Source organism: Mya arenaria, chromosome 9, assembly GCF_026914265.1.
Source record: "Mya arenaria isolate MELC-2E11 chromosome 9, ASM2691426v1".
NCBI classification, from domain to species: Eukaryota; Metazoa; Mollusca; class Bivalvia; order Myida; family Myidae; genus Mya; species Mya arenaria.
In genome coordinates, this window is record NC_069130.1 from 59,428,669 (window position 1) to 59,444,542 (window position 15,874).

The 15,874-nt window shown below is 34.1% G+C and overlaps 1 protein-coding gene across 1 annotated transcript in view; it reads left to right on the forward strand.

Annotated features, from left to right (window-relative positions):
• LOC128246221 (H(+)/Cl(-) exchange transporter 6-like) overlaps positions 1-15,874 on the forward strand; it is a 47,786-nt gene that overhangs the window by 21,405 nt on the left and 10,507 nt on the right. The window contains exons 14-22 of the mRNA XM_052964413.1: positions 288-463; positions 701-794; positions 1,079-1,214; positions 1,907-2,060; positions 3,444-3,606; positions 6,386-6,492; positions 7,199-7,364; positions 8,878-8,915; positions 9,896-10,001. Coding sequence (XP_052820373.1) covers positions 288-463; positions 701-794; positions 1,079-1,214; positions 1,907-2,060; positions 3,444-3,606; positions 6,386-6,492; positions 7,199-7,364; positions 8,878-8,915; positions 9,896-10,001 — 1,140 coding nt within the window. The remainder of the gene's footprint in view (positions 1-287; positions 464-700; positions 795-1,078; positions 1,215-1,906; positions 2,061-3,443; positions 3,607-6,385; positions 6,493-7,198; positions 7,365-8,877; positions 8,916-9,895; positions 10,002-15,874) is intronic.

Here is a 15,874-nt window from a genome sequence, read left to right on the forward strand (position 1 = left end):
TTTTGCAAAGATGTGCCTTTCACTTCCTACTGGTTTTCGACACCACTTTGTCCCAAAACAAAATTTGTATTGGAAGACGCACGGACATCCATTCCATCTTAAACAATCAATAATCCCTCCACAAGAGAGATTTAAGAACAATATTAAAGATATAAGCATTTTTACATGAATAAGGAGAAATAGTTACTTTATGCATACAGTGACCCTTTTAAAAAAACAACAACAACAACAATATGTTTCACAACAAGGAACGTGATATGTAAACATTTCGTGTCTACGCTTCACAGTGTGCAGATGAGAACAAGACGAATGGAACATGCCGACTGTGGACAGCGCTGGATCTCTTTATATTCGTGCTCATGGGCCTGATCGGTGGCCTGCTAGGCGCCCTGTTTAACCAGCTCAACAAGTGGCTTACAGTCTACAGGATGAAACACGTGAACACCAAGCAGCCAGTGGTCAAGTAAGCAAATCGGGAATTCTTTTTTGAATACTAATTTAGGTTTCGATCTGTCTTCAGTATAGTCATATGCAAATAGACGGAATAATGGCCGGTATTTAACCTTGACATCGACCAATCCTCACTCCTCGAGAAATCGCCTGCTCGAGTTTACCGTTATATATAGCTTATGATATCACATAAATAGCAACATATGGATTCTACATACTAAACTTATAAACCATGTTTATTTTTTTGAAGAATTTTAGAATCCCTTCTAGTTGCTATGGTGACCACAACAGTAGCATTCGTGGCTTCAATGATGCTGGGCCGCTGTAAACCAATTCCTTCCATTGTAAGTAATCTTCAAGGATATATTTTAATCAGATTTCGTTCATTATAGTGTCCTTATTTGCATTACGTGCCGTGAAGTAGAACATACTAGCAATGTTGGGTATCATGTCAGTTTAACACGCATTGAAATGTACATATTTTAGCTTCAAGGTCAAAAGGAACACTACATATATATGTAAAAAGGTTATTTACGCTTCATTTTAAATGCTAAACATCTCTCAAAGGATGTAACATTGTGAATAGTGTCTGCCAGGATTGATTGTTTAATTCATTATTAATTTCTAGATGACAAATACAACAAGTTCTGCAATCGAAGAAGATGTGCGCACATACTTTTGCGAGGAAGGTTCTTATAATGACATGGCAACGTTGTTTTTTAACTCCCAAGAGGAAGCGATTAAACAACTCTTTCATCAACCTGGTATGTTTTATCTTTGTTGAAATAACTTTATTTCGAATTGCTAGAAAACCAGTGGGACAGACTTGCAATATATGAGAATTTGATTTGATTGATAGCCTCTACATTTAGATCCATGTTTCATTCGTTTGCAGAGAAGCTAATTGCCCCCCTTGCATATGCAATGAAGCCCACTGTTAGTTTGCTGTATGAATATTCCAAAAGTTGTGTTACTGGCTTCTAATTTTCTAACTTCTGGCGTTGATTAGTACATACATGAAACTTTTTTTTTAGTTTTAGCAATCTAATACATTATATCATTAGTGAATCAGTCACCTCTTTTGAATAAAATAAGTCAAACATAACTATTAACTATATATTTTGTTTAAAAAATTTCGATTTTTTTTAATTCTGTATTTTCAGCAGTTTAATAGATTTTATAATTTACGCAAAAGTTCTTTAATGTTGCTAAATTAAAAAAAGTTTAAATTTAACAAAATCTAGAAACCTGAAATATTGAAAACCTGGCTTCTTTAAACATCGGTCTTTTGGTCATTTTTGACATTACATTTCCTGATTAGTAGGTCAATATCTCTTTAAGTGTAATCTTCTTTTGCGCGTCGGGAACAATTTGTTGATTAAATTTACACTTCTAGTGTTTCTTTATTCGAGTTCTATTTGAAGTATATTAACTTCTTTTCTCCTCGTCTTACTAGGAGAGTTTGACCTGTCAACTCTGGCGTTGTTCTTCGTGTTTTTCTTCCTACTCGCTTGTTGGACTTACGGCGTGGCGGTACCAAGTGGTTTGTTTGTCCCCAGTCTACTGTGCGGGGCTGCTTATGGACGTTTTGTAGCTACATTGCTTGTCAAGTAATGTATTTGATATGCATAATTATATCATAGGCAAGTTTTATACATACTATGCACTCTGATAAATTGACCGTTTTTGACAACTTTTGTTGTTGTTGTTGTTGTTGTTGTTGTTGTTGTTGTTGTAAGGAGCCGCTGTTTGCATTAATGTCCGGAAACCAGTGACACAAGACTGTTGGCAGCAGATCGGGTGGCAATTTTTCATATTTACGTTCGGTAGGTGATGTTTAATAGATAAAAACATTATTAGCACTTAATAAAAAATGAAAATATCGGTAGTTTTCTAAATAATTAAGATCTGTTCTATTGTCTGGTTATCTTATATGACTGAATTGAAGGCATTGCTATCGAAATAAGCTGATTCTGAGACAAAAGCTTAAAACGATGTCAAAACAGCCAATCTTTGAAAGTGCAGCTTTTAAGTACATTTTCGAAGTGTTTTCAGAAACTAAACTCTCAATCAAACTCTGGTAAAAGGCCGAAGGCGGGGTTATGTAAGCGGCGTAGACTGCACATTTGTTTCCTTTAAAATGGTGAAGAAATAATAATGAAGTTATCTTTGTTTAAAGCCCTCATTCAAAGCAAAATATACACATACTGCGGGAATACTTTTGCGCGCTCTGTTGCAACATGTAAAAACTTTTCGATAGAATGAAAACTGTATTACTATTGTCTTTTCGCTGCTCATGCGCATTGACGCTGTATTGTTTGAGGAGTGAATACCGTACTACATTATATAGGTAACAGAGTAACCTTATACATTTTCTTTGTTCCGCGGGTTCGATAGCGGTTCGAATTATAACAGTCGTTTGTCTCTACCCTACTCGTCCAGATTCAAATACGGTTTAAATACGTTAAAACTACGTTCGTATACCCTTCTTGTCTTGTTCCTAGCTGACTCTAGAACTTAATGCTTGTCAATTATGAGTCCATAGTAACGCTGTAACTTCTTTTATTCGAAGCACTCATGTACCGTACAAGCTAGACACAGTCAACAGTATTTGTTTAAATAATAAACCTCAATAAATGAAAAAGTAAAACATGTAAATTTACTTTAAAAAAATAACAATGAACAACAAACTCAATCGAGAAATTTATTTATCAAATGAATTACAATGAAATCAAAGATACGAGTTCGTGGAACTAGTCACGCGCAGTACTCATAAAGGGTCCAACGTAAATGGTCATTGCAGTATACCCTTGCTTGTGTGTAATGTTAAATGAATGTTTGTCAACAGGCTTTCCAGTTCTGATAAGAACATAAAACAATACTATTTACTTAGAATCAATTAAAAAACACTCTTTGAAATGTTTTTTTCTTATGGGTGGGGAATTCAATATAATTCATCAATCTAATAGTCACGATTCTCATTATATTTTCAGCGTTATAGGCTACGACAGAGGAATTTATCTGGGAACATTCTCTCTAATCGGAGCTGCCGCTTTTCTCGGGGGCGTTGTCCGAATGACTATCAGTCTTACTGTCATTCTGATCGAATCAACCAACGAGATCAGCTACGGGCTTCCACTAATGTTGACGTTAATGGTATTTTATGTTATCACTTACTGATTTGAACTAAATGCTTACGGTATATACTAGTTCATGTTAGTATAATGGATGGGCAACTATCATCTGGTATTCTGAAGTTTTTCGTTTTGATGGAAGTATGTACCGGTGTCTTGTTGAGTGGTCAAGAATCACTGCAGCAACTTTTCCAATGAATTTGGCTATACAAGAAAACTGTTAACTCTGATTATTTGGTAAATGAATATAATAACACTCTTAGGAGCTTTGTCTGGCTTTGGATGAATATTACCAAGGCATCACACTTCGCTTTAACAATGAACTTGATCCGAATTTCTAACGTTTTAAATAGTGATAAATAACATAATGCACTACATTTTAAACCATTACCACTATATTAGTATATAATAAAGAAATCTGTTTTACAATATAAATTATTAGATTTGTCGGCCTATATCTTCACATGAACATGGAAATGATAGTTAAGACAACCTATTGGTGTCCACAAAAAATACACGAACATAATAGTGAAGAAGGAGTGTAACGATGTAAAGATGACCGTTTAACTATTTGAAGTGTTTCGCCTGTATTGATGTCGTGTCTGTGTCTTCATTTTAACCTATACGTTTTACACATGAAGAACAACGTCATATTTCTCTTCTTGTCGCAGTAGTTTATTTATAGAATAATACATGGGTGACCATGGCTTTTGGTTGATAATTGCCCCAGTCACCAGTGGAATTATTTTCACTTTGGCAATTATCAACCAAAAGCCATGGTCAACCATGTATTATCCCGTATAATACATATGTTTGTCATTTGGCAATGATTTCAAATGGATTTAAAAACATGATTTTGTGGAATAATGAAGGATATGTTATATATTTCGCATTTGGTCTGAAAGTCTTAAAAATGAGAAATTACAAAATGGTTCAAAGTTGAATGGAATTACCTGAGAAAAATAACGAGTGACTGAAAATCAAAATAGCAAACCTTTTCGTACATGCTTTCAGAATAAGCCTGCAATTTTTCCATTCTTCAAATATTTACTGTTTTACATCTGGTGATTGTGATGTTCATTTCAATAGGTGAGCACAGCTAGGGTCGATCAAGCCTAGGAGCAGTTTCATAAGAATCTCGGCTTGAATGACCCTAGCCATTTCGCTGGAATAATTAACATTTCTCAGCGAATAAAGTAAAACAAAACGTTTCAACAAAACATTTCCTTGTCTCACTGCTTTATGACCTTTACCTAATGTAAACATCCGGTACGGTTTCGGGTAGTACTCATTACTGAAACACGGAAGGTGTCATTATTGATAAAACTAATTTCACTATTCTTGTACCGATTGTATGGCTGTGAATTTAAATTTTATAAGTTTGTTCTCAAATTAAAGTCAAGTACACCGAATTGTATGGTCTATGGTGAATTGGGTGTTCCACCCCTAGCCTTGCATGTTAACTCACGGATATTGTGTTATTGGAGCAAAATTTTGAATGCTAATGCACCAGTCAATTGTAACCACGCCCCCCCCAGGTCCGGAGATAGCCGGGGAAAAGGGCCGTGTTTTTACTTTCCATGTGCCCCCGCAGGGCCGGGTGACCGCGGTGGTTTTGTCATAGCGCCAAATTTAGCGGAGATTGGGCCTTATGTAGAGTATCTGGGGTGCGGGGGCATTTGTTTAACCATCAGTTCGTCCCCGCAGGGCATAGCCTTGGTATGTCTGATTATTTCACTTGTCAAAATGTTAACAGTGTCACTCATTTTAAATCTGTGTTAAATTCTCGGGTTAATGATCATTTGTTTGAGAACTATCTTGATATGATTCCCTTGAACTTAGCTTATTCATTATGTAAATTCAGAACTATGAATCACAAATTACCAATAGAAAAAGGTCGCTTTTTAAACATTGTTAGAAATAATAACCGTGTTTGTCACTTATGTACTAATACTTTGTTGGGTGATGGATATCACTACTTAATGGAATGCAGATATTTTAGCAATGACAGAAAAAAGTATATTCAGCAATTTTATATTAAACATTCCAATGTTTACAAATTTGAACAATTGATGAACTCTAAAGATAGAGTTGTACTTGTGAAAATGGCATTATTTTGTAAAATTATTCTAGCTAACTTTAATTGATCTCATTCTCCCTGTATCAATTATTTGAATTTTTTGGCTAATGTTGATATGTAACAAAACTAATATATCTATTTTAACATCTAAAGACTATATTTAAACTGTCGCTTTGTATGTGTACTACATTTTGTTATACTTGTTTTAACCATGTAGTTGTATTTCATTTTTATGTTCAAATCACATGCATGTAACATGCCTTGATTTATAAAATAAACTAAACTAAACTAAGATAGTGCCATTTTAATTCCTTTAGAGATTTTTATGTATAACTGTTTGCCTACCAAGTATACGGCGGCCATTTCTTATTTTCGTGAAAACGACGTCAGTGTGCACGTTCTCGTCTTCGTCAGGCAATTATGCCATAATCGCCCTGAAGTGCCGTGATAATCTCACGGGCGGAGAGGATAATCATTATGCGGGAACGAATTTCTATTATAAATTTTACTTTTTATAGTAACATGTGTATTATTAGCATTAATTGTATACCCGTATTAAACCTGCTTTGCAGTATAAATCACATCTTGCCTTGAGGAAATGGCATGCGTCAAATAAAGCCGTGGTTTGACTTATTGTTATACTTTGAATCGACATAGATATTTATGCAAAGGATTAATGTAACGTTTCTGTTTGCTGATTTTACGCTTTTTATGTTTTCAGGTGGCCAAATGGTGTGGAGATTTCTTCAACGAAGGCTTGTACGACATTCACATCCACCTAAAAGGAGTTCCTCTCTTAGAATGGGACGTTCCAGAAGGAATGCATAGGTAAAACCACTATTTATACTAATCAGTCAGTTTAGGGCTTTATTGCTAATCAATTATTAAATTTTCTAATTAAAAATATTGTTTTAATATTCAAAAAGGATTAATAAATGTCGAGACAGTGGTTCTCATGAAGGATACCAAGTTTAGTTTGAAAGAGATGAGCATAAAACATGGTATTGCTAAATTATGAGACAATAGTAGACCACAGTAAATCTTTTAGCATTCACCAAACATTTAATATTTTTGCGCTCTCTGCTATTAAATAAACGGTTACAATCTTGTTATCAGTTATTAATATTTTTCATAAATGCATTATTTAGTAAGTAATTAAAGATTTATCACTCAAAATTCATGTTTGGTATACATGTGTATGTGTTGATTTTGAAAAAGAGTATCACTAAGAATTATAAATATGACGCGAATTGTAGCCTGGTCCATTGTCCGAGTTTTTTGTCAAGGGTGTTCAAAGAATAACATTGAATTACAGAAGTATGTACTTTTATTTTTGGACAAAATATAATCCTTTTAAAGGTCAAAGGAACGATTGAATGACATAAAAACGTCATGTTGATTATATTAAGCTGTACGTTTTGACTATAAAGTAAGATCTTAAACTCCACTGACATCAGCTGTTACATGTACAGTGTCAGGTGTTCTGACTCATTTTTATTATATGTATTTTCATTATATTTTCGTTTATATTCAGACTGACAGCGAAGAACGCGATGTGTAGTGACCTTCATTTCCTGTTTCCTCGTACTCGTGTGTCCGTGCTGCATAGAATTCTCAAGACGACCGCACATAACGCCTACCCAGTGGTCAGCGTAGTGGACAGAGCAGAGGTGTCAGATCTAGCTGATATCAGTGTCAATGTATGTCATTATAATTTGTTGTCATACACGGTTTCTCATCCTCACCCGATCCAGACCGTATTTCCGCGTCCCGTCCCTTTTTATTTCCCAAATATACGAACATATGATGACCTGCTAATTATCGGACAACGCTTCCGAGTTTGTTTTGACCACATGCTTTTAATTGGAATTTTGGAAAACTCGGATGTTGATCTGAACATGATTTTAAATGGACAATGAATTGAAATGCCTTTTGTCCAAATCGTATGCACTTGTCAACAAGGAAAACGTTAATGGGAAATATTCACTTGTACTGGAAGTTGGAGGTTCCTACTCATGATTCAAAAGTAAAAAGCTCTATATGAAGTACAATTTCTGAGGTGTATTTTGGGTGAAATGTTGTGTAATTGTGTCAAATAGTTCTTCTATTATGGGCACATCTTTAAACCAAACGAATGATATGAATTGATTATTTATATAACAAAACTGTATTTCTGAGTCTGATTTATAATCTCAAACTTATTTAACAAATGATAACTATATTGCTTTACAGTACAAATGCACCAATAAAACTTTGTGTATATCATTACGGATTTACTCTAGAAGTAGCAGCAGTTGACTATTAAACATACCGACTTTCTAAAGTAAAATATTGTATTTTTTCATTGGTCAGCATTTCGTTGATAACCAACTGGGACGATCTAATTGAAAAGAAAGCAAGTGTATCGTCTCTAGTTCATTGTCGTTTTTGCCCTTGCCGTGTGCACTTATCGACTACTGGGCTTGTCCCTGTAGTTTTCATTGTATAGTTGATATGTTACATGCTAATTAAATTAATACTACTCAAAACACTAAGTGTATTTAATTAGAAAGGCAGGCACTCCATCATCAGTTTGCAACCTTTAAGATACACACATACATTGCCCCGACATGAATTGGGTCAAAGGCTATACCCGGTTTGACTACAAGCAAATGCCTTTGTGTGTGTGTGGTCGGTTAATAAAATAATTAGGATTTGGCTTAATGTGAGATCTGGTTACGTTTTATTTCAATTTGGTTTATATGTTTTGTCGGTTGAATAACATCTAATGTACACAATTTGTAAAATACATACATGTGCGTGTCTCGTGCACTGCTCTAAAATTCCCCCGCATGTAGTGGCTCTTTGTTATACATTAATGGTTTGTTTGTGGTAGCGTTATATGTGAATATGATGTCGTGTACATAAAAGTTCTCAGCATCACTTATTTCTAAATTGTTCATTAAATATTGATGTTCATAAAACTACACTGTTATGTGGCTGTATTTAGTTTAAATTTATCTATTCAACATATTTACAACATTAGTTTGCTACATCATAACATGTTAATATACTAGTATATGTATGCTATATTGTAGCGGATTAAAAAGAAAGCAGAGGGTATAATGTTTTCCTTCAGAAACAATAGATATTGTTGTTTTGGTAACATTTATTTGGATTTTCAACATCAATACAAAATTTCTGTTTATTATTCATACTTTTCATTTATTTCAGGATATGGAAATAAAAACTGGTTTGGACCCCACTAGCATGTAAGTTTATGTTTGCATTTTAATTTCCCTAAGTATCACTTCCGATCATTTATAATGCAATGGTACATGCAATAAATTCATTTCTATGTTCTGGGTGCCCATTAATTGCGGTTCAGTTGTAGCGCTGATTTATTTGAAAAAATGTAACACAGTCACGCCACCATTGTCCACCAATCCCAATGGCAAATACATCATTTTTCGTTTTTAAAACACGAATTATATTATCCATATGTCAAAGTTACATCCCCTGATGCTAATAATGTTTTGAGCTTACTTAACCTCGTTTGGACTTAGTTGACACTTTTATTGACACTAATTTTGCTAGGAACAACAACAAAAAAATACCTTTATTGCATAGACGATCAATATATCGCATCAGCAAATGATCGCTTCGATTTATTTTGGGTGGCAATAAGAAGTATACACAGTGCAAGAACACACTGTAATATGTTGATCTCTTGGTTAGTTGTCACAATTGGTTATGTAATGTGCTATGTTTGCATAAACAATGAATAATTCCATTAACGAAGAGAAAATGTCTATGCCCATTGAGTATAACTATTGTTTTTGTTGTTGTTTTGCATGGTCCACACATGATTATTGTTAAAGATGTTATCGTTCAGAATTATAAAATCACACAAATAATTGACTCCAATAGTATTTGATTATCTTTGTTCACACAAAAATATTTATATAAAAAAATCCTGTTTTGGGGAATATAACGCGAAAATCAAAAATAAATTCAATTGGTATAGATAATATCCCGAAAATACCAAAAAAAACCTTATCTGTAATAAATATAAATAACGTGTTGACATTGTTGTTCCGCTGCCTTTCCTGTTGTAGCCATGTGCAGGTATAGGTTTCCTGTTGTAGCCATGTGCAGGTATAGGTTTGTAGTGAGGATACAAATTATTGATATTTCATTTCTGATGTATATTTCATGGTTTATTTGTGAAGTCAAACATAATATATTTCAGTGAACAGAGTGACAGTCCAAGGATTCTCAAGTTTGATGGGATTATACTTCGCTCACAACTTGTAGTCCTGCTGAAAAATCAAGTCTTCTTTAAAGAAAACGCATCTGTAAGCAACTTATGTCATATGTATAGAGTATAGTCCCATTTTTTTCAAAAAAAACCCCACGACCGCATACTATGGGGAATAGCTAACTTGTAGTCAATTTTGTTTGCGATCAGATTTTTCTTCTCGAGGAAGTGTTTTTGAAACACTATGGTGTCTAAAAAATACACCTTAAACTTCCTTCTGTACAACACTATAGGTTGGCATTTGTTGTTTAGTTATTGTTCCATTTCACTATCTTTTGTGCGAAAAGTAAGACCTTTTTTACAATCAAAAGCGAAACAATGCAATTAATCTTGTTCACGTGTCGAAATGAAATCTTCAATTTGAGTTTCAGAAAATGAATTCTTGTATACTTCGAAACATCTGTAATATGACTAGTTTTGAAAGAAATTGTATGATTGTAGAACATATTATCATTGTAACATTAACAGCAATTGTTACCATCTAAGCTTCTGTTAACTCAGTAAAATTGAACTTTTCTGAATCTCAGTCTCAATCTTAGACTCGATACGTTATGCATATGATGGACTCAGGGATAATCTCTCAACTATGACAATATTATGAAGTTTAGCAAAATGCGTTTTGACAAATTGATTTACCTGCGTTAATTTCTTACATTTTTGTGCAATGATACAATCATAACAATGCTTTATGAGCACAGAGTTTAAAGCCGTAAATTTAGGCAAGTTCTGTCGGTAAGCTGAGTTTGTTTGACTTCGTCTTACCATAAAGGAGCCCCGGTTGTATATATGCGTTTCCATGAGCTGTCTGTATCTGGTTGTCGAGGATACTCATATGATATGTTTTACTTTGTTATTCATTGTCGTCTTCAAGATGATGTTGTTGTTGTTTTTCCATTTTGGTTTATATTTTCAATTTTGTAATGCTTGGTAAATGTTGAGACAATTGTGATGTGATGGAGACGTTTAAGTGCTTACGCTTCCATTGAATCCCGGCAGTCACCTAGTGTGATGCATGTAGAAATCCCGGCAGTCACCTAGTGTGATGCATGTAGAAATCCCGGCAGTCACCTAGTGTGATGCATGTAGAAATCCCGGCAGTCACCTAGTGTGATGCATGTAGAAATCCCGGCAGTCACCTAGTGTGATGCATGTAGAAATCCCGGCAGTCACCTAGTGTGATGCATGTAGATCTAGAAGTCTTGTTGATACAACAGATGCCTCTTAGTAAGTGTCTGTTAGATTTCAGCCTCTTGGGTTTTTGTTTGCTTGTGAACTTTTCTCTGTAGTTACCATTGTTTCTCACTTCTTTGAGTTTAATACAAAGAACACACCAGTGTGCGACTATTTAATCTGTCTTCCCCGTACAGATGTATCCTTTTTGTCGCATCGTATCGACTGCTTATTACGATATGGTATCGGCTAGACGCTGTTTTGCTTAAAAATGCCGTCAGAATGGCAGGCTCTTTTGTATGTTTTTGTTCTGCTTTTTGAAGAACATCAAAGAGTAAAACTATTGAAAAAATAGTCTGTTGTTTAGCTTTATTGATAAGAAACCATGTACACATTTATAACTTGATGTTATGCAAGAAATAGTCAATTGTTATTGCATTAAATTGAACCATTATGAAGTGTACGGGTTTCTCTTGTTTGGTGTTCATGTTCCAACAAACACAATATACTTCTTGTTGTAATCAAAATTCCCTTTTGTTTTACTATTTACGCCCTTTGTAATGCTTCCAAAAACAATTGCTGAACATACAGTGTGCGCTCTGCCCGTCCTTCTAACCACAGTTCGCCAACAGTTAATGCTATCTATTTAAACGTATACGGAATGGCCAACGGCGTTTAAATAATATGTGTTTTTGTTCACCTTTCAATACGTACACGAGCATTGCGAATGATGTTGCTCTGAATAGAACATGAATTGACGCTCCACATGTTTCAATTGTAAATGGAAATACGTAACATTTCCACTAATTTACATATCATCAAGCGACGAAATTTCCATAAGTATTTCTGCATGGGGGAAAATATCTCCTTGTATGAAATCGTTTCAATGATCCTTATTAAAACGGATTGTTGGCATTGTAATAACCCGTCGAAAGGTTTCGGCGGAAAGATATTGATTAGGAATTGCTTGTTTTCGTCCACCCATCCATACTTCTTCAGTCATTTCTATGTTTCTAATAAAAACAATAAGCTTATGTGAAGTGTTTTCGTTTACAGTGCCGTGACGTTGGCTTAATAAACGAAAGAGTTCTTGCACTGCAATTAATGAACATCTCTCTTGTGGACGAAACGAACAAAATTTTGTTAAAACACAGATTCCGATGGTGAATAGGAATTGCTTATCTAGGGTTTTCGGAGTTTGGGTCTTAAAATATCCATTTTGTTGATGGAAATGTATTGAAGTTGTAAATTTTATTATAATGTGAGAATATTTAAAGATGTTGCGAAACAATTGGTTAAAAATAAGTTAGTTACGAACTTAACGAAAACACGTCTTAACATGTCAACCTTTGATTTACGAGTATAAGTATTTTGGGGAACTTTTTTCTTGGAATTTTAAGTTGATATTGTGATACAAGATCATGATTCAATTAATTTTGGTCTTGAAAAAAGAGACTGATTTTAAGGAGGTGGGTGTGGCCATGTGGGTGGGTCTTGTCAACGCAAACGCCGCTTGTGAACTGAAGTTTATCCAATGCCATGCCAGAAACAGTTTATGGAACTGCTGGAACAATATATATGCTTTGGGTATGATTTCGTGTGTAACATGATGGACACGCGAGTTTCGTTTCCACCGGGATAATAATAGTAGAGTAGGCCTGTCTGCGTTCGCTCCATTTTCTCTAAATCGCCAAATTGAACTCTAACCCATGCATGATATTTAATTTATTTAATACAGTACTTTTTTTCGGAGTTTTGCTTCGGCAAGTGATAGATATTCTCGAACGTTTTACTTAGTACACATGAACGCGACTAAACATTGAACAATTATGATTGTTTATATAATTTTGATCTTAAATATCAACTCAATCATAACAACTCGGCCATCTCCGAGATAGATACAGGCCGAGGTGTTCCGATTGATATCAACTTCCGCCCAAATAGATGAAGGTTACACAGTACTATTATAATATCCTTTATGTTTGTAAACCTCCTACGCAGTAATCTCCCTTGCTGACAGCAAAATGCCGAGTTTTGAAAAATTAACATTTAGCTTAATTGTTTGTTTTGAAAATGCCATTCGAAAGAATAAACTTCAGATAATTCCCTCTTGATGTATTGTATTTTTATCTTCGTTCTATATACTCATATGAGTGAAATGTGTTACAAAAACTTATACAAAATATAAAGCAAGGAATTCACATAACATGCCGGTACAAATAAAAGGTGAATTTCATGCTATTGAAATATATGTATTAGACCATTGACTCTATTTCTTCCGAAGAAACGTATGTATATTTGTGTTATTATTTAGTTTTAACCGGAAGATTATTTGGGGAAAAACCCAGAATATCAATAATTCCGGGCTTAAACTATTGTAACAATATTATTAACCATAATGTCATTCGAGCATTTAATTTCATTGGGCCGACTTGATGCTATGCATCAACTTTTTTCTTGTATACGTTGTATCAGCCAATGACCTTTATTATTAGGTCTGAGACGCAGTAATGCTCTATAATCCAGCGCGAGTTTGACTTCATTCGTATCGTACTTTAAAGATAAAGCGGCGCTCCAATGCTTAATCTTAATGTAATTGAATACCGCCATAATGTGGATATATATAATAACACATGCGCCCGTAGAATGCCCTTTATAGTCCACTGATGAACGCTGGGATGCAAGGCTGATTGAAGACCTTTGATTTGTAATTATTTAGCCAAAGGCATCTTGCGAACACTATGAATCTTTGGCCCATAGGGATCTCATTCGTTTATACAATTTTTGAATTGTTTAATTAAATGTTTATTTTATCTGATGGTAAACACGCGAGTTGTTTTACTTTTTATCACTAAACAAACAGGGTTGCCAATATGTCGTTGACGTTGAAGCTATTTACCTTGATTAATTTTGCAAATGTAATTCTATAACAATTACTGAACAAGGAACGGTATTATTTTGTTTCAATTAAGGAATGGAAAAACTGCCAGCTTGTTAATATAATATTATAGCAGTAAGCATACTTTTTATAACAGGTCAGTCTCTTTTTTATGTTATAAAACCCGCACAGTATTCCAACAATACAATGACCCTGAATACTCAGGCAAAAAATACACTTGAGTTTCAAAGGCACCACCGCATTTGTTGTTTTTACCACCCGCTCCAGGTTTTCCGATTCGATCATGTTTGTTTTTTATATTACAATTTTTTTATTTTTTTTTCACTCAAAAATCAAACGATTTTTAGTGTATTATAAACTCCAAATTAGTCTGGATCACTGAAGCGCAATCAGCTGTTTTAATAAGCGTCGCCATGCTTTATATAAAATAGTAACGTGGTGTCCACTGTTGTAGCATTCTTTTTTAAGAAGAGGCAATGTTTTACTTTTTATATTTTCACATAAATGTACAAGGAATGTACAAACTGTAATACTATTCAGGACAGATGTAGAAATATGAATTATTTTTTTGTATTCATTAATTTGATTCTTCATTAGGACTAACTTGTACAAAGAACATCGTCTCCAAATCATACAATTTAAGTAGTATAAGTCAACCTGAAAATACACCGTTAATGGTTGTGTATTAACATGTCTTACAATATCCGTCAAAAGTAGTAAAAACATTATAGTTTGGAATATTAATAGTTTAAGGTTGAACTAAACATTTATTAAGACTGTATATGAATCAAAATGAAAATTTTAATAATTTAAAAGGATGTTAGACACTATATAAATACTGAAAACGAGTTGTTTGTTTAATAAATTTCTATCATTGTTTTCACTTTAGAATAGGAAAACAATTTGCAGATAAAAAAGGAGAGGCACGGTAAACTAAAGTGTAATTCATTTTGGCCTAAGTTGCAGCCTTATTATTAAAAAGTGAGTGGTTTTTGTCGTAGACAACTTGTCCAGGTACTTTTTCTAAATTACTTTTGTCTAAGAAGTCAGTTTTTATGCTTTTTCTGGTGATTATGATTCTGCAGGTTGTCCTGCTTATGCACTAGTCCCTGTACTTTCCATTCTTTCAGATAAGTGCATAAATTCATTCATTTACATAATCTATATTCTTGATAGTGCAAAGAGGGGCCCGCGGCGTTACCGAACATACTTCGTTGTTCTTAATCGTAGCACATTTTCTTGGACGTTACATGAGTTTTTTGTGCAACTTAGTATTTTTGTATTAATTAATACATAACACGAATTGAGCGTTCTTTTTAGATTTATTTAGACTTTTTAAGCATAAGGAAACCAACAAATGAATAAATATCGTTTATAACATATTAAAGGAGGCATGTTTTCTTTAAGAGTTAACATATAGCAGTCCAAACCAAATGGAAACACACCGAAAGGCATGCAAACATAAAATTTCATAGTTAATTGATCTTTTAAACGGTTGATTTGTTTTCTGTTTTCTTTCAAATGCTATTATATATCAAATGTTATATTATCCTACTTTACATCTGTGTTTATTAGATATCTACTCTAAATCATATTTTTTTAATTATTCACATAAAAAGCAATAGGTTGTATTAATACCAGAATAGACGTTATGGACATAACTAGATATATGACAGTGTGGTCTTGTGTAAAGGTAACCACAGTTAACGTTTTATAATTGTATACATCAACGTTCTCGAGCTGAATATTGTAACTGATTTATGGTCCACTTTGGTTATTTATTCGCTGATTTCCCGGGAAGCCCCTCCAGCTGCCGTATCTCGTAGTCTTCTATGATCTTT